Genomic DNA, 20,625 nt, shown 5'->3' on the forward strand with positions numbered 1-20,625 from the left:
GCCACACATCCATAAGCAGAGATCATCACCCCCATTGCTCTGCCAACAAAGCAATCTGCACATATTCCCTGATTCACTTCAAGGAAAAAAAAAGGGGGGGGGGGGGGGGGGGGGGGGGGCGCGGAGAAGGGAAAAAAATAAAAGTCAACCAAGCCAGCTTGGTAATCTCTTCTAGAATGAGAACATCTATCCACAGCCTAAGTCATTGCTGATACTGGATTTAGATGTTTCTGAAAATCTGCCACCTATGAAATTATGAGAACAATGCCCGAAATTATTTTAATTGCACTTTTCTTGCCTAAAGTTTTACACCCTTGAAAATACTTGCAGCGCTTTCAATTTTGGAGGTTCTTCCTTGCTGAAAGGAAGCAAATACTACAAGAGCATAAAAAAAACCACATATTGGCACAAGCCGATTGTCTCACTGACAATTACACTTCATATTTTAGTTTTTTTGGATGACTAAGACGTATTTTCAGTAAACCCAATGACTGAAGATTTGCTGGGACTTTGGTAAGGTATGAACAGATGAAGTGGTCACTTTATCCAGGACACCCTATATACCTGCCAACAGATCTCCTCCTTGGTGCTACAAAAGAAAGAAACAGGCAACTCCTCTCACATCAGGAATTGTGCTGGTAAATGTGAGTTAACACGTCCAGCTACAAACCCTTTAATCTGTTGCTTTGGTCTAGAATTCCAGGAGGGTAAGATCAGTCAGCTGCATGGGGCTTGCTGGACAATTTTGCTTCTGAGTTATTGCTGCTCCCGCTATGATGTACCTTCCAACCAAAAAAAGATAAAAAAAACTGCAGCATACATCCTATCATACAAATCTATTACGTCCAATCTCTCACCGCTATCTAGAATCAAATCTAGAGCACCTAGGTCTTCACAGTATCAGACAATCTCTTTGCAAGGTTGCAAATTAAGTTCAGAAATACTCAGGCCACAGTTACGCAGAACAACACAGAGGTACTGATATTTCTTTGATGAATTAAAACATATAATACCAAACGGCATTCTGGGCTGAAAAATGACATACGATTACTTTTGTTCTCAGGGGCTACTGAAGGAAGTACACTGTACCTCACAGTAATTAATTCAAGGAATTACACAAGTTCAAACAAAATATTTGACGTGGTTTAGCCCCAGCCGGTAGCTAAGAACCACGCGCCGCTCGCTCACCCCTCCCTCAGCGGGATGGGGAGGAGAACGGGAAAAAAAACAAGGGCAAAGCCTGGAGGGTTGGGATAAGGGCAGTTTACTGGGACAGCAAGGGAGAGGGAAAACAATCAACAACAGTGCTGATAACAGATATTCACAATAGGTGATAACAGAGAACAATTTACCGATCCCAGGACTTGATGCTCAACCCCTCCCGGAGCCATGTCGAGCCCGAGCCCGGCCCAGCCTGACTGGGCCCCCTTTTATGGTGAGCATGACCTCACATGGTATGGAATAGCCCAGGCCAGCTTGGCTCACCTGTCCTGGCTCCTTGTGAAATTAACCCTATCCTTGCCAGAACCAGGACAACATTAAAAAAAGAAATATATTTTTAAAAACCCCAACACAAAAATTGGTTAAAAAAAAAAAAAAAAAAAAAAAGGAGTGAAGTCTCACATTTCCATCCTCCATCACCCACCCAACAGCAGATGAGAGAAGGAAGCTTATATGGCTCAAGCTGCAAGATAATGTTGATATTAAGTACATTCCAACTGAAGGACCTGTCAACATCATGATCTTAAGAGAAGCTCTTAAAATAAAAGGCACACAGTACTCAACTCGTAAAAATGTCATGTATTATACAGCTTTCTGGCTTGATCTCATTTTCTGTCCAAATAACACTTACCCAGCTCCTTGACCATATTCAAGTACTTCACTGACTTGTTCAAAGAACCTATCCATGTCAACTCTCAAAACACCCTCCTGACTAATAGCAGCTAGTTTAAAGCCCATCCCTGTGTAAGGATAGGACTGCTTTTTTCCACCTGATGCATTACTTTGCACTATCAAATTTCATAACTGTTCTTAATCAACACACCTTTCTGAAATGGATGAGAGTCAGTTTTAGATTCCTGTACCCGAAATATTCTCATATAAGCTCTTACACTACTCTTCATCCCTTTTTCCATATTCTTTAGGTATATCCAGAACAAAGGACACAACAGGAATATTACTGGCAAGCTCTTCCTATTACGAAATCTGGTTATTTATTCCTTGCTTGTTTTCATGTATTTTAACTACTTGCTAATCATTTACTAATTTCTGGAAGGCAGAGGATCCTTCTTCTTGAAGAGTCCTAGCAAGCACTCTGATCAAAATCATTTGGGAATTCATGTATAATGTACCATCAGATCATCATCATATATATTTATCCTTCAAAGAACACCAGCAAATTTGGAATATATGACTTTTTTGATAATCATGTTACCCATTGTTTGATTGAAATGTCATTTAATAGCTCTTACATATCCCACTCAATTGCTGAGGCTCTGAATTTTATTCCTGTCAGAAAGCTGCCAAATGCTCCTTGTAAGTGGACTTTCATATACTCCAACAGGTATAATACATAAGGCTTCCTAAATACTTTCTTCTTTCGCCTCTATTTGTGATTTCAGTTCACCAGCTCCAATTAGCACCCCAGCCAACAGGCTGACAGTTTTTATTTGCAAGTCCTGCAATTGCAGGTGGTGGGCAGTCTGCAGAGATCCTTCCAGCAGAGATTCTGCTGGAGGTGACAGCTCTTCACGGGCATCTCTTTGCAACAGAGAAAGCATGTACGTCTCTCGAGATGTTGGCTGGTTACTCTGCTGCACAGCTATAAGAACAGTAGGGTAAGCATTTACATATATCTCTTGTCACACTGAATTTTTATAATTGTCCTCTGCATGATTTTGGCCTGGGTCAAGCCAAAGAATGCTCCAGGGGGACTTGGAAGGCCCACAGACCAGGTACCATTCCCATTACTCGGTGTGTGTCTGGCCATGTTGTTTATTTTGGAGGTGAAAACAGCTTTAGACAGCTATGCTTCATGTAGGTGACAGCGATGCCATGCCCATTGGCTTCAGAGTCAGACCTTAATCTCTTACCTGCTTCATTTACTAGCACAGGCAGAGTCATAGATCTGCTAGATGGCTAGTAACCTCTGTCAGAGGAACAGCTGAAAACAATAAAACTTGAAACCACTCCAGCTTAATTTAGAGAGTAACATTGAACTACAGCACTGAAGTAAGGCACTACATATTTACAAGCAAGTACATGGCAGGATAAGGAAGACCACTGTATAGCTCAGAGGAGTAAACATAAATCAACATTAATACAACTCAGATCGCTAGAAAAATTCATATTCTTTAGAGCTTGTTACTTAAAGAGTAACTTTGAAGTTTGCAAGTGACTGACTTAAAAAGCGTTCCATGGCTGCTCAGCCAGCTCTTGCTCTTCTTAGCCTTCTCCCTCCCTCAGCTGTGAAGCAAAGTTTAGAGGCCTCTAAACAGATCTAGCACTAGGGCATAACGGGTTTGATTACCTTTTAGAGGGGCTGTTGAGTGCACTGTCAGATAACTTCCAAAAATTCATAGCTACTGTAGGATTTACATGTATAACATCTCTTACAATAAATGCAACCTACTTCACTCTTACAATTTTGTATAATTTAGATTTAGGACATCATCATGTTCATAAACAGTAAAGTTTAACCTTTAACTATCCTGATAATTACTTGAAATATACACTTGAAACAGCTCAGAATACAGAAGTGTCATTTATAATAATTTTTCAGAGTAAGTCTGTACCTTACAGAACCTCAGAAGCTGTGCAGGGATTTCCTTCATTTACGACCACAACTAAGAAAAGTATAAGCCTAGATAACTGGATAAAGTTTAGGATAATTAAAAGTCATCACAGCCCCTGCACTGGGAAAATAGAAACCACCGTCAAATTACATCAATTTTTTTCTAGGAGAGAAAGATCAGGCCTTCTCAGTTCCCCTCTGGAATATATTTGAATTTCCTGCAACAATGTAGTTTGAATCAGTAAAACAGAGAAAAAGAAGCAGAGTGAATAAATTGACTTGTTTACTGATTTAAAAGGCTACAAAAATGAGAAGAAAAAAACAAAGGTTCATATTCAAGTGGTAAGACTAGAAATCAAGATGATCGCACAGCTGTGGCTTTTCTTACTCCTACCCAATACAAACAGGCTTATTGTAAAAAAAGACAAATTATTATATAAATTGAAAAGTTGCATAAAAAATAGCTTTCCTATTACATTTCATTTTTAGGACAGTATACTAACCTTAGAATGCAAAAGCAAGCAATATACAAGGTGCCATTCGCTGTCAGAAAGGAAGTTGACTGCAAGATCTCAGGTAGCAATTTGTGCAAATAATAGTCAAGTTTTCGTTTCCTGAGAATAGCAGCAATCTGAAGGAAGAAAAAAAAAGGGGGGGGGGGATGGGGGGGAACACAAACTTTAGTTCAGTTAGGCTCTTTTTTGCACTTTGTAAAGAAAAATAAAAAAGGAAAAGGAAACATGCCCATTTAAGTAGTAAATCAAAGCCTCTTAAATTTGCTGGTTTTATGAACAATGCAACAAAGATTTCCTTTGAACTTGTTCCAGCTGTTACAATATTTACACCAGGAAATACATCAAGCAATCCTAAATGGGAAGTATAGGAGGAATTTTATTACCTTGTTACCGTTGGCCATAACAGTCAGAAATGTTGTCTGCCAGATATCAGAACTTTTAAGATGTGATAAATTTACACTGAGTTTTGTCTTCCAGACAACCGGACTATCACATAATTAAGGTCAGAATATCACTAACGTAATCCACATACAAGCCCTACACAGTGTCTATGAAGTGATGATGTATTTCTGAAAGTTTTCTACTCCAATTAACCAACTGCAAGTCCTCCAAAAAATGTTCACCATCTGCTAGAATAGCAACACGTTCCTGACAAATTTTATAGAAATGCTATGTTATCTCTAAAAACCTGCCTATAGTAGAAACCAGGCTGGATCTAAAAAATAAATGTTTTTTTTAAGTCTTTTTAATATATGTCCAATGTTTTATAAAGAACAGTTACTTAACGACTCAAACATGAAGGTCCTCAAAGTCTTTTTCATCCACAGAAATTCTGCAACTATCTAATGGGAAGGTGTAGAGAACCAGGCTCTTCTCAGAGGTGCACAGGGGTAAGACAAGAGGCAACAGATAAGTTCAAATACAAGAAACTTGGATTAGACCTAAGGAAGACAAATTTTCACTTGAGGGTGACTAAATATTGGAACACGTTGCCCAAAGCGATTGTGGACTCTCCATCACTGGAGACCCTTGAAATTCAGCTGGAAAAGGCCCCAAGCAACCTCATCCAACTGGCCCTGCCTTGAGCAGGAGGCTGACACCTCACGACCTCCCGAGGTCCCTCCAGCCTGCGCGCTCCTATGACTCCATGAAATTATGCTTTGGGTGCACCATGAGACAGATTTTATTGTTTTTTCTTTTTAACAGCATTATCATCTTTATCTGCACTGATCTCCCAGGGACTCTCAAAACTGGCAGGAGTCTTCAGTCAATGCTCAGAATCAGAGAAGTTCCAAAGAGAGGGAGCTTCATACTGCTGGTGCTGATGAGAACAACGAAAAGATGCCCTGTCGAATCGCTATTGGCAACATCTCTCAAAGTCTCGGTTCCTCAATTTAAAATCATGGGGGAGGGAGCTGTTCTTCTGAAACACTGTCCATCGCTTGTACTGAATAGCAAGTAGATGTTTTAGATTCGGAGATGGGCCGAGGATTCTGCTAAAACTAACCACAGGAAAGTTGTGCCAAAATCAGTTTCCAGAATGAAGCTTGAACTAAGGATTGAGGAGAAATACATGCATGAACAGGCTTCTGAAAACAGATTTACACATAACTTAATCAAGTGTCAAGACTGCCTAAACCATAATGGATTAGGCAATAATGCAATCCAGATAATCTTTCTGTTGAAGGAAAGTCTTAACGTAATCTAAACACCAGATCACTAGTTGCTACCTCCTCAGCTATTTCTAGCCCACTGTACGAAGGTCACAAACATTTGGAACAAAATAACATTTTTTTTTATTTTAAGAACACAGACCTTACACCTGAAGTGTGAAGCCTTGCTGCCTCAGAGCAAAGTGTCAGAAGTGTAATAGGAAAAGACTGGTATCTTATAAATTACCATCAAATCAAAATCAAAAATTTATTTCTGTAGCTTCTCCAACAAGTTTTAGACTAATATAAATTTATGCTTTCCTTCTTTATACTGTTCTATTCCCAAGTGAAAAATAGAAAAGAACCAGGCAGAACAACACACAAACCAGTCCAAAGAAAACAATGCTCACAATAACTGGATGAGCTGTATGTGTAAGAGCAATGGAGCTTGATGCATGCCCATCAAAAAAAAAAAAAAAAACAGCTCATCATTTTCAAAGTGCTTTATAAACATCAACTTAGCCAAATATTACATACAGTTGCAAATAGACAAGAGCAGACTATGGAGTGGGCTCTGCTTCTCTCCTGCACCACCAATGGTGTGATTACATGCTAAGAATACCAGAGATACTTCCAGATGCCACTTTGCTCTCCCTTTCAGTTCCACACATTTCAGAAAAGTACTCTTACAGTTGAGGCTGGCAAGACAGAAAGATTATGACATCTATCAGACTGCAGCAGTTCATGGCTCTCATTGCAACACACTTTACTCAAGTGAGCTGGGAGTACACTCTGATGAAGGCCAAAGTCTTAGAAAAAAATGCACTGCTCAAGGCTTAGCAGCGGACGTGGGTAGCAGATAGAAGCATGGAAGGAGAAGGCATCAGGACATCCAGTAGATACTTCCTTGGCAAACTATTAATCTCCATGAAGATGCTAACAGACGTAGCAGAAGGTCTGTAAGTTACTTGAGACTCCCTGTAGAGTCAGACAGACAGAAATTAATGTCTCATTGGCATTACAGTCTCAGCTCTCCAGCTATAAAAGCAACATACAAATCCTAGGACATCTTATTTAGGCACCTCAGGGTGGTCTGTATCAGGACCTTTGTGTTGACAGCTGTAATAGTTAGTTTGGGGTGTTATTCACTACAAGAATGAAGGACTGCAAGTCTGATTCAGCTCACTGATCCAATCAACTACCGTGTATCCAGGAACGGCCAAAGCCAGCTCCATACCTCCCATTACTCTTGTCACCATTCTCCATCATTTCTTAGTTTCACTATTCTCTTTTTGAGATGCAGTGACAAGAATGTTACAAAATAAAATTATTCACTGCTTACAAATGATTGTAGATTTTCAGCTTCAGTAAGATAGTAGAGCATGCCTGCAACAGGAGTGGAGAGCTGCTATGATAGATAATGCCATGAGTGTTTGCAGCTGTATAAAATCCAGACACAATGCTGCCTTCCCTCAGTCTCACGTTGCCCATGCTGCTTCACCTCACCTCCTAACCCAGAGGTTTACCCGAAATCCAGGAACAGAAGCAACATACTCCTCACACCACTGTAAGACCATGATATCACAGGACAGAAAAGCACAGTCCACTTCCAGCGCTGCCTCTCCCTCCATTTCTGAAGTCAAGGTGTTTCTCCTGCCTATGGCCCTTTATGAGAAGGAGAAGGCTGCCCGAAAAATGTCTGGAACCATGGAGAGGAGGGTCCACCAAATGCCAGTGGATTAAGACCCAGGTCTCAGTCATTACTTCTCCTGGCAGACCACGGCAATGCAGCCTTACCTACCTCAGGGTGAAGAATGCTCCAGCATCTCCTTTGACTATCAGCGGCTTAGGAACACATCAGATCTGCTGCAACTTCCCACTCTGGCTTTCATAAAACACTGAGTCACTCTTAAAATCTCTTAGTTTCAAGGCATCCAATGGCCTGGCCTTAGGATATTTAAAAGGACTATACAACTCTTTGGGATAAAGACTGTCATTAACAACTCCACCCTTCAATGAAACCTAACATTTGACCAAGACAACCTTTCCCTGTACAGCACCACATTTCCTTTTTAAAAAAATAAATCAGTAAGACCATGGAATAAAGTTTCTGCAATTCTAAGAGCTATCACTGTCTGCACCATTTTCCATTCCAGACAGAAAGCACATAGCTTGCACTTGTCATTTACATATATACTGTGTATCACCCATTTAAAAAAAAAAAAAAGACAAAACCATAAAATGAAAATGTCACCCTGTACACAGACACCTCTAGGGATGAGACTACAAAGGGAATAAAAGACCTAAAGTGACTGTCTGCCATATATCCAATATAACAGAAAAACTCTCTCACATAAACCATTATGCTTGTCACTGGCATTTAAAGTATCAGTTAAATAATAGCACTTCTTCAAGCAGATTTGCTCTCTGCAGGTGAAGCATATCCAGGTTTGAAATACTTACCTAATGTTAAAGATTTATTTATTCATCAAGAAAAATTCCAACCCTATTAAGAATTAAGTATTTGAGTCAGGGTAGAGTATAACCACTCCTTTTAACTTAATTTGCAAGAATTCCAAGATACCTGGAAAGTAATAAAGAAAACCCACATTTCAAAAACTAAAACTGATGTTTTCCTCTCACCACAACTTAAGTTTTCTTACACTATAACGTCTTATGCACTAATAAGAAACTCTAAGCAGTAGTACAGCCTGCAGATGCAATCTTTATTTGGCCTACGTAAGCATTAAACAGAGATTTCGGTAATCACTATCACAGTCCCTACCGACAGCTGAGCCGTATGCCTGTTTAACTCCACTTTCTGCTCTTTCGAAACCAGCAGACCTCAGGCCAGCAGAGCTCTAGAAATAGGACAGAGTCCAGCTTTGCCAACATTTTTACATTTTCATCTTCTAATACAGTCAACTAGTAAATCCTGTCTTTCCCAATCTCCCATAAGAAATACTTTTCCAGATGTCCAAACACTTGACAATTAAAAGCAAAAGGGAATTTAAAACAAATCATGCACTGTCACAGGGCAGATGGCCTGAGAATGCCCAAAGTTTTTAGAACTTTCTAATTTCCTTCTATTGCATCCAAAGTTCTAGCTCTTGATCTAGAATCAAGATGGATTCACCAAGGGAAAATCATGCCTGACCACTCTGATAGCCTTCTATGATGGTATGACCAGCTGGGTGGAAGAAGGAGAGCAGTAGATGTTGCATACCTTGACTTCAGCAAGGCTTTTGATACTGTCTCTCATAACATCCTCGTTAGCAACCTTAGGAAACATGGGTTGGATGAGGGATCAGTGAGGTGGATAGAGAACTGGCTGAATGGCAGAGCCCAGAGGGTTGTAATAAGGGGTGCAGAGTCTAGTTGGAGACGGGTAGCTACTGGTGTGCCCCAAGGGTCAGCACTTGGTATGGTCTTATTCAACATATTCATCAATGACCTGGACGAGGGGACAGAGTGCACCATCAGCAAATTTGCTGATGATACAAAACTGGGAGGAGTGGCCGACACACCAGAAGGCCGCGTTACCATTCAGTCAGACCTGGACAGACTAGAGAACTGGGCAGAGAGGAACCATACAAAATTCAGTAAGGGCAAGCATAGGGTCCTGCACCCAGGGAGGAATAACCCCAGGTACCAGTACAGGTCAGGGGTTGATCTGCTGGGAAGCAGCACTGCGGAGAAGGACCTGGGAGTCCTGGTGGACAACAAGCTCTCCATGAGCCAGCAATGTGCCAACGGTATCCTGGGGTCCATTAAGAAGAGTGTGGCCAGCGGGTCGAGGGAGGTTGTCCTCCCCCTCTACTCTGGCCTGGTCAGGCCACATCTGGAATATTGTGTCCAGTTCCGGGCTCCCCAGTTCAAGACAGGGAACTACTGGAGACAGTCCAGCGGAGGGCTACGAGGATAATTAAGGGAAAAAGACTTCTTCATTTTGAGGGTGACCAAGCACTGGAACAGGCTGCCCAGAGAGGCTGTGGAGTCTCCTTCTCTGGAGATATTCAAAACCTGCCTGGACACCATCCTGTGCAACCTGCTCTGGGTGATCCTGCTTTAGCAGGGGGGTTGGACTAGATGATCTCCAGAGGTCCCTTCCAACCCCTACCAATCTGTGAATCTCCCTTCAGTCCAACACAGTCTGCAGAAAATACAGATATACTGCAGAAGAAGAAACAAATGAATCGTAGACACAAGAAAAGGATCAATGAGGGGGAAAAAAGGATGAAGCAAAAAGAATCCTAGATATTTTATCATAAAAAACATAAACAGTAGAGCTAGAAAAAAAGATAACAGAGAAAATGTCTCAGGAAAAAAGATGAAAATAACAGATTTAATTTAAAAAAAATCCAGTATGATAAAATATTAAGAAATAAGTAGTCAGAAAATTTTCAAGCATTCAAATACCATAACACAGGCATTAAAGGATGTTTTAATATTTTAAATGCCTATTGGTACTTTTCCAGTGATTTGCAAATCAATAAGACAGAATTCCAAGCCCCTCCTACATACAAGAGTACTTTTCTTATTCAAATGACAGCAGAGTAACACATATGTAACTGTATGCTGAAATTTTAAGGAAGTAAAAACCTCACAGCAACAAATTTAAAGAATTAGCAGCACAAGTGGAGATAGTTTAAGAAAATTATTATATTTATTGCTGTATTTGCTTCATCTGTGCACAAGTACTTCACAACTAAAACACTGAATACACTATTAAACTAGTCTGCATAATATCACCAGATATTTTAATTATGAGGGTAGGCATCTGTGCATCTGGATGAAATTTAGATAAATCACAACACTTCAGTCCTCAGACAACCAAACTTTTCCATGCTACAGTCAGACTGGAAAAATACATTACTCTCTAATAACATCTCCAAGTGAGAAATTGATTTGATTAAATAGAACTGATTGTCCTTGTGTGGCATCTGTGCCCTACACACAGGAGTGGGGGAAATTACACATCCGCCAGCCTGACTTCCAGAGAAAATATTTCTGACCCCAAATATGATGAGTTTGGTACTAAGAATGTGGTCAGGTAAAGCCTCTTGAGTAAGTCAAGCATGGGGGAAAGAAGATTTCCTTTCCACACCTGAAGACTGATCCAGCACTGCCTGGTGTCCCATTACCACCTGTGGGAAAACTGAAAACAGAAAGCCTCTGACTTATTTTTAAGAAAAATAATTCCTTTCCTCACTTCTGCACACAACTGTTTAAAACTTGAAACCCAAAATTCAATTATGTTTTAATACAGGCCTGGCAGTGTTAGAAGGCTTTTGAAGGCAACTCCACACCCTCGTTACTTACTGTCAAAGGGAATGAACAGCAGGATTAATACACGACAGATACGACGGCAAAAGACATGACCACAAATCTGTCCTCCAAAACCCGTGACAAACACCATAACGATTCCCTAAACAACTGATTAACTTTTACGCACGTAGCCCAGACTGGAAGATTTCTTCTCCTGTTCATCAACCCAATGTAAATTGATCACAGATTTACCCTCCAATGGTAATCACCCCATTTCCACTACAGTTTAAAACAAGCTCTGATTTAGTTCTCACTACAACACTTTAGCCATTGGCACCTTGAAATAGATAGAAAGTGTTCATATATGTGAAAAACTCTATTTCATTTTTTTTTTAAATTGCTATGGAATTACATTTAGTATAGGTGAAAAAACCATGAGAGACAGGCTACTAAGTCTCTAAGACTGTTTTCATGTGAACAGAAATGAGGGTAGAAGGAAAAAAACATGGGGTTTAGACCTTTATGTACAGAACAATATGGAGGGGAGTTAGAAGGAGGGTATCACCCCTCAAATCAAATGCAAACACTCTTGAAGTAATACATTTTTTTAAAAAACTCATTAAAAAAAAAAAAAGTAATGCATCAAAAGCAGCATGACCAGCAGGTCAAGGGAAGTGATTCTGCCTCTCTGCTCTTGTGAGACCCCACCTGCAGTACTGCATCCAGCTCTGGGGGCCCCAGTACAAAACAGACATGGAGCTGTTGGAGAGAGTCCAGAGGAGGCCACGAAGCTGATCAGAGTGATGGAGCACCTCTGCTATGAGGACAGGCTGAGAGAGTTGGGGTTGTTCAGCCTGGAGAAAAGAAGGTTCCGGGGAGATCTAATTGCAGCTTACCAGTACCTGAAGGGGCCTACAGGAAAGCTGGTGAGGGACTGTTTACAAGAGCATGCAGGCATAGGACAAGAGGTAACGGGTTTAAACTGAAAGAGGGTAGATTTAGATGAGATAGTAGGAAGAAATTCTTTACTGTGAGGGTGCTGAGGCACTGGAACAGGTTGCTCAGAGAGGTTGTGGAGGCCCTATCCCTGGCAGTGTTCAAGGCCAGGTTGGATGGGGCTTTGGGCAACCTGGTCTAGTGGAGGGTGTCCTTGCCCATGGCAGGGGGATTGGTACTAGATGGATCTTTGAAGTCTATTCCAACCCAAACCGTTCTATGATTCTATAGGACACTAGCCATTCTTCGAACTTTAAGGCCTACTGTATTTTATGTGTGAAGTATTAAAAAAACGTTACTCAATAAAAGATAAATAGAAAAAATATTTTTGAGCATTAGCTGCAGAATTCACACAACTGCATTTTCACTCTCCAACATGAAAACATAATTACAAAAAAATCAGTCCACCAGATTCTGGATGCCATCAGTTTGTGGAAGAGTATTACTGAAGCCCTTTCTTTTTTTTAGTCTTCATACACAAATTCTAAGCCCTATAGAACTAAGAAATCAGAACTGATTTATTCTGTCTTAACCACAGAAGGAACATAGGCATTTCCAATGCCATCTTTAAACACAGATACATAGTCTAGTGCAAGACTTTGAGCTAGGCTATCAACGTGTTCCAGCAGAAAAGGAACACGAGAATCCAAAACAAGCTTTCCCATGATCAGAGGCACCAGTCAAGCCAGATTATTTTAGCAATGTGTCATGCAACGCCTACAAGTAATGATCACCCAACCGCAATAACCCATGTTTCACCTCCAGTATCCTCAGTCTTCACCTACGTCCCTGAACTACGGATTCTACAGGAGGCATCACACCCAAAGGACGGTTCAACTTAATGAATGTGCTAATTGGCTGACCAATGTACACAGTCTGACAGGTTACCTGGCAAGCTAAAAAACCACAGACCTCACACCAACTCTGCCATCACGTGTACAACATCGTTTTTCTCTCCCTCCTCCATCAAATCATTTCCTAAGTTTGTGCAAAGTGTATGTTTTTAAGAACACTACCCCTCCATCCAATTTTAGTGAAATTAGCCAACACATACAGCACTGATTGATGGAAACTGAAAAAAAGCACTATGACACCTCTGTTCCTGCACAATATCCAACTAAAATCAAACACATCATAACAAACTTTTATTTTAAAAAAAGAAGAAAAAAACAGCTACAGAAATATTCAGACACCTAGCCAAGTCTCCAGGAAGGTAGAGTTCAATGACATTTCTAAGAGTGACTATCTGCAAATTTAGAGTCAATCAATAATGCTCTGTAGATGGTTTATACAATACATACACTACAAGTCATTAAAAAGCCAAGGAAAATTTTATAAGTCACACGTGCATGCTAAAAACATATTTAAACCAGTTATGAAAATACCTTGGATTATTCAAGCAGCAGGCAGAGCTACAGACTGATGTCAGATTTCTTTTATAATTATATTCAATTATTTATATGTTCTTTTATAACCATTCGCAATTTTGTATGAATTTTACAAGAACAGTATTCCTTTGCTTTATAAAAATTATTGTAAGCGCTTTGGAGTAACTTAATCTCAAAATGCCCTCAGGTAACACTTGGGTTTTGAAAGCCGCTCTTGTTCAAATCAGCAATTTGTTTCTCATGCGTCCTCTTAAACATTCAGATTTGTTGTTCCTCAATTTGCTGGTGTGTCCCCTCCCCAATTTCACGGATTACAAAACCTGGCTTCCAGATTTTTTAATTTCATAAGTCAGTTCCTGCAATACTCTGAAGAACAGCGTCGCCTCCTGCTCTCTGACTCCCTCTATCCCTTTTGAGAAGTTACACGAGGATCACCATCGGGGGGTGGGTTGCTCTAGTTTGGCTTTTGTAATATTTTCCGTATCATCCACCCAATTAAAAAAGAAATGAACAGTACTCATGTACTCTTTGAATGACATCTAAATTACCTTAAATCCCGGCATCACTCTCATTCTATGACTACTTACCTTCACCACTTGTTTCCCTTGTACTTAAATGAGTAGAGGGCTATTTTTCATTCCCCTTGACATGTCTAACTCAGTGTAATTTTCAATGATTTTCCTCCTACCCTGAAATTCTTGCACTCTACTATACAGCTGTACCAACTTAAGAGAATAGATTTACATCTCCTTGATAAACAGTCCCTTTAGTGATTTTTGCTGGTTCCAAGTATTTATAGTTTCTTTACCAAGATCTTTGCCCAGTCAGTCAAGGCTGGGGCTTTCCCTGGTTTACACCATTACTGCGATGCAGGCACTAAGTTACTCTTTGCATCTTTGAGCATAAATTCTTCAGTCCCCTCGAATTCATTAACTGATTCTTTTCAAATCTGCAGTATCTCAACAGAAAATTGAAAATAAACAAAAATCATCTATGACAGAATTTTACTGGTGTGGCCCGAAAGCCACCTGAACAGAGCAGAATGATCACAGCCTGGAATGAAGATGTTGCAACCAGGTTCTTACTTTAGTAACATTTAAGATAATTTTAGTCATATTTAACCCAGCTTCCAGAAGAACCTGAAGGCAAGAACACACTGACCTACATGTCATTTGTAACACAGCAGAAATACAGGACACTACACAGTACTGAGATGATCAGATACCCCAGCACAACGCAATCACACCCCACCATCACAGCCACTCCAGGTACCAGGTCCTGACGGAAGTGAGTTTCTTGACAGCCCACCCTAGAAATCCAAGCTGGCATACAGAAGCATATTCAAGGGTAACACTAACATGCTTCTTAGTGTCCCCACCCTACTGCCAAATACACAACAGTTCACAGCACGAACAAACAAAAACCACGTTTTAATATACCCAGTAGTTTTGGACTACTTTAGAATGCAATCTGGCCAGTGCAGCCTTCTCACACGCCTCAGACAACACATGATGACTATGTCTACGCAGACAGATAGGACGGGATCTGTTTAGTGTTTGCTGGCTCCCTAGCTCTGCTCAGGACCAGTCCAAACAGCTCTCCCTAAAAGAAACCACACGTAAAGCAAGCCTGAAACAGCAGCGGCACGGCCAATGTGCACCATCCATCCTTGCGGCTGACCTCTGGCCCGATCCTACAGCAATGTAAACGTAGCCAGGAAAGTGATGCAACACTCACACTTCACTCTGTTCCACCTTGATGTTTGGCTGGTGATTCTGTCTTCCAACAGTTTTCCAAATAATTCAATATTGCAATAATTAGGCTTGTCCCTGTTATTTTCCCTAGTCAATTGGTGATTTATCTGTGAAGAAATCTGCCAGCTACCACGTGCAAGACTACCTGGCCCATGCTGCACTAGTACCAATGTCCCTCTCGTGTTTATAGAGGAAGAAAAAACACCTTATACTTGCACAATTACTGATAGCATTTGTGTCTTTAACAATATTATACACAATGCTGCCCTGGGGAGCTTATAAAATAAGTAATAAAGAGAAAGAATACAGACACTCAGGGGTCAAAAACTGCTCAGTGTGGCTCTCAAAGAGAGCCACAGATACCAGCAATGGAATCCCAAGTAGGAAAAAAAATTTTTGACATAAAAAGAAAAAGAAGCAATTGGCATCTAAGAACCTGAAGGCTATTACAAGCACAAGATGAAGCAGATATGGCACAAGTATGAAAAACATTACAAATGAGACCAAAATGAGAATGAAAAGGGTATGAGAAAAAATTAAGTGAAAGAAATCAATAAAATATAGCAAGCCCCAAGGATCATTACAACACATACTGGAATAGCAGACTCAGGTTACATCTGTTCTGCTATATAATCGGCTGAACCATCCCCTAGTCCAGAGGACACATCAAACAGAGCCACTGGCATCCACGCTGCTTTAGGCCTGGTGCTGCTCTTCTCTACACCAGCAGCTCTGTCTGGGAGAGAGGTGTTTGGAGCCAGAGCCAGGAGTCAACTAACAGCACAAACCACAAAGGGGTCAGTGCTCAAGCTGTTCCCTGGCTCTATCATTTAGCAGCAAAGGCACGTCGGGTGAGGGAAGGGCAGCAGACGCAGGGTGGGAAGGGGCCGGTGCTGGGGAGGAAGGGCAGGAGCGATGGCGGAGGGGAGGAGGAAGGCCTGGGTTCAAGAGAGGAAGGGCAGATAGGCTGGAGAGGCGGAGTGGGAGCCTGACTTAAATGAAGTGAAGATAACAGATGATCAGACCAGGAGAAAGAGAAAGTGAAAGACACAAATGACTCCTATCATCCCACAGGCAAAGAGTTAGAAGAATTAGCTTAACTGCAAAGTAGCAAGCATATGATTTTTACCTTATTTAGATTCAGAGGAAATGTTACCACCAGCTCCAAGTACCTCTGATATACTACAAAGACTTCATACTAATGACTAAGAATATTCACCCACTGCAAAACGTGCACCATCACCAAACAAGTGCCTAAAACCTACAAATCCTCAGGAAACAGAGGACTTTGCTTTAACGCATGTGATGAACAGCAGATTTCCCATGTGAAAGCAAAAGAAATCCCAGGAAACAGAAGCTAAGACAATTCAAATCCAGTATTTCAGCCTCTCATTTCCCTTTCTCCAGCTTTATGCAATTTCCTTGTGAAATCATTCTCTGCTCCCCACCTCTGTGAACTTCTAGAAGTCTGAATTCTTCAGCTTTGAAAACACAAGATTACATCTTCATGTTTTCTTTAGCCTTGAGTGATCTAAAACAGAAGTATAGATAGAACAAAGTACAACAAACTCTGATGAAGGACTTTTTCAGTAAAGTTTTGTTAAGATATAAAGGCAGACAGTTTTTAAAAAGTGTAATTATAAGGTTTATTGGAGATTGTTTGGGTTTCTTTGGGGGGATAGATGTTAAGCAACTTTTAAATTTTTTCTTTTTTCTCTCCCCGCCCCCCTCCCCCCCCCGTAAAAGTGGGTCTCCGAAGACTTGCACACTGGGACATTTGGTTTGTGAAATACAAGCAGTCTTAATTATGAAACAGGCATTCCTGTCAGCCACTTTGTATGGGGAGGGACTATTCAGTTTAGATATAAAACCTACTTTTGGTAAAGCAATTAATTTGTACTGGGGCAAAAATAAGAATGGTGAAAATACAGGATCTGAAGATCATATTTTTTCCAACAAAAATATTCAAGCATAGTTATTAAAAAAACCCACAAACAGTACAACACTACTTAAAAGCAAAGACTCTTTCCAGCCATTTACGGAAAGCCAGTATTTTACTCATCAAATACTAGAATCACTTAATTTGGCTCCATCAGTCTCCCATTGACCGAAAAGCAGCAAAACATTTAAGAGATGTGGGGTGTAGATGTTACGAGCTTGGACTCCGGATTGTAACTGTCCCTAACCATGTTCTCTCCCAGAACAACCTCTGGCAATTTATTCTCATCTATTCATTCTCATTCATTTCCACACAAGCTTTTGTGAGAGGAAACACTTTCATCTACTTTCCGTAGTTATTAGCTTGTGGTAACAAGAGGAACAAACAAACAGAAGCCATTTTACAGGCTTAACATTAAAAAAAATGAAGTGTAATTTTTTGTGGCTGAGCTGTTCAAAGGACTGGGACTAAGTAGTACCAGAAACATTCTGAACATACACCAACGTAACTTTAAAGATAAAGTAACTTAAGTTCATCCCCTTATGTGAATCTCAGAATATAGAGATCAGAAATAGATCAGAATATAGAGATCAGAAATAGATCAGAACAGGACTGAACATTTGTACTGTCCAACTGTGATATTTCATTTACAAATACAAGGTATGCAAGCACAGCTTTAAGTCCAGCAAAGAATGACTTCAGTGATGACACTTTTAATTCAGGAGTGTTCTTTCTCTGCCAAGCTACTTAATGTGCAAGGCTTCTGCTTCCTCCTCCACAGTCCCAGTTGCAGTCTTTCACTCTTTACCTTACACTGGCTCTGGTGCTTGTCAAACCCTGCTTAATAAATCAATTAACGCACCTGAAAATTACCCTAGCTAAAAGCAGGGTAGTAACCTCTTCTGGGTCACTGAATGAATTGAACCTGCTCGAGGAGAGATAAGGTCTGAGACCACACATAGAAAGGAGTACAGTTATGTGTCTGGGAGCAAAGGCAGGCAAGTGCTTCCTCCCTCTTTGGGTGGCAGCAGGATTTTAGAGCAGCTCAGCTTTAGATTACTCTGACAAGTCAAGTTAAACACTGTCAATAAAAACCTAAGAAAATTAAAAACTGTAAAGAAGGAAGTGTAAAAACTGATGCAGATGTTTTGCAGTACAGCATGACATTGGCTGAGAAGGTTCACACCCCACTTTGGATCTGAGACAAGATGTAACTGTTTATGGGGCCACAGTGTAAAACAGATTAGGAAAACATTTTGTATTTTTGGGTCTGTTTTTCTTTTCAAAGAAATAAAAAGGAGGAGCTCGCCTTCTAACCCGTAACCACACAAATGAGTGCACTGTAACACAGCTATGAGCAGGAGTCTCTTTACCAGGCCTGGCTGCTGGAGAACTTTGATTTAATTACAGAGCTGCTTAAGCTGCTTTATCTTTAGCCCAGACCTGATAGATCACCACTACACATCTCACAGCTCATTTCAGGCCCGTTCTCTGCTCGTACAAATATTCATTTTCCCACACAGCGAACTAGATCAGAAAACAGATACAATGAAAAAATTACTGGGGAGGGGGGGAGGAGAGGGAATGTTCTTCTCTGTATTAGTTTCCTGATACAGCTCACTGTATGCTCACACAAACAGCTGCCACTTCAGTTTGTGTCATTTCAAAGTGAAAACGTTCAGTCAGACATGACAACTCCTTAGGTCCACACTGCTACCAAACAGTTAGTAACGTTTTTAATCATGTAATTGGATATTGTCACAATTTTTACTCAAGGGACACTTCAGTGGCAGCCTAAATTAATTATGTCAAGACTGCTGCAGTCCCACTCCTTCCCTTCTCTTTATTACATATCTTGATAATTTTGTTGTACCAGAAGAGAGTTGAAAGTACAAACTCAATGACTTGTTTTTCTTTCTTCAAGACTTAGCTTGGGGCCAGCTCAGTAACTACTCAATCCTACAGGAGAAACACAGAGGTGGGGACAGAAGGAAGTGCTCACCTGCAGCGATTCCAGCTTAGATCAGCTTTCAGGATACGTTTACACAGATGGATGTAAACAGATCCTGACTCCTCTACCTACACCCTAATTTGCTGGAAGCAAGCCAACTGCAACTGAGGTGACATAACCAAGTCTAACTGCATGCTCAACCTAATATAGCTCACCTGTAGAATACTCTCTAAATACTTAGACTCCTTTAGCTTTAATGTTTTAGCCTTGCTTCATTACACAGTGAAACCTCCTCGATCCTAAGGCACTGATTAACCAAGGTGTCACCAACAGTAATACACATGTACTCTTGCTACTGCCAAAGACACAATGCTACCCTCTCAGATAAATATTAAGTATTTTTATTCAGGTATTATAGGTACTGGAAAATGATGAGAACACCATGTTCAGGCTGCACCCATGCCCTCCTACCCCACCAGCTTCACTCCTCTCACAGCACCTGTTATGCCAACAGACCCCACCACCCCCTATGCCCTTCTCCTCCCCTCCTAGGGCCAGATGCAACACACATCCTCTCTCCTGCCCCTCCTCCCTCAACCATCAGGTTGTCCCCCCCATAAAACACTCACAGCCTTCAAACCAAGCTGCTCCCTCCCATCATCGCTCTCCTCCCCAGCACCAGACTCCCCCCAAAACATGCTTTTTGCTCTTCTGCCCCCTCACCCCAGGGTCAGGCTGCCTCTAGACATGTCTCCTGTCCTTCCTCCCGCCACAACCCAGCCGAACCTCCCTCCCTTGATATGCCTCATGCCCTTCCCCCCCAGCGCAGCCTCCCCCCGCCCTGACATCCCTTGTGCCCTTCCCCCTCACCTCACCCCCCCCCCCCCAATCCCTTATACCCTTCCCTTCCACCCCAAGCCAGTCTCCCCCCGCCCTGATATCCCTCATGGCCTTCTACCCAAAACCAAGGCCAGGCTCCCCCCTTCTCTGATACCCCTCGTGCCCTTCCCTCAGGCCAGCCCCCCTCACACCCCCCCCCCCGCAGACCCACCAGGTAGAGGGTGCCGTAGATGCGGAGGGACTCGGCCAGCGCCCCCTGCGTGACGTGCAGGACGGCCCAGGAGCACCGCGGGTGCCAGGTGTGCCCGATCTCGTAGCAGCTGTGGGGGATGGATTTGCTCAGCGCCGCCATCTTTGCCGCGCGCGAGGAGGGGGCCGCCGCGTCACCGCCGATGCAGGAGAAAGGTCGCGCGGGGCGCTGGCGGCGGCGGGGTTACTCGCGGGCAGCCGCTCTCTTCCCCCCCCCCCCCCCGCCCTCCGAGCCGCTCGCGTGAGCCCCGCAGCCAATCGGCGGCCGCCGGGGGGCGGG

The 20,625-nt window shown here is 41.8% G+C and overlaps 1 protein-coding gene across 1 annotated transcript in view; it reads right to left on the minus strand.

Moving 5' to 3' along the window:
• The window catches only part of TMEM135 (transmembrane protein 135), a 186,274-nt gene extending 165,704 nt beyond the window's left edge, over positions 1-20,570 (minus strand). The window contains exons 1-2 of the mRNA XM_075742496.1: positions 20,308-20,570; positions 4,297-4,424 (exon numbers count right to left, since the gene is read on the minus strand). Coding sequence (XP_075598611.1) covers positions 4,297-4,424; positions 20,308-20,448 — 269 coding nt within the window. The 5' untranslated portion in view covers positions 20,449-20,570. The remainder of the gene's footprint in view (positions 1-4,296; positions 4,425-20,307) is intronic.
• Between the last annotated feature and the right edge of the window lie 55 nt (positions 20,571-20,625).

The sequence above is a fragment of the Balearica regulorum genome, chromosome 1 (genome assembly GCF_011004875.1).
Source record: "Balearica regulorum gibbericeps isolate bBalReg1 chromosome 1, bBalReg1.pri, whole genome shotgun sequence".
Classification (NCBI taxonomy): domain Eukaryota; kingdom Metazoa; phylum Chordata; class Aves; order Gruiformes; family Gruidae; genus Balearica; species Balearica regulorum.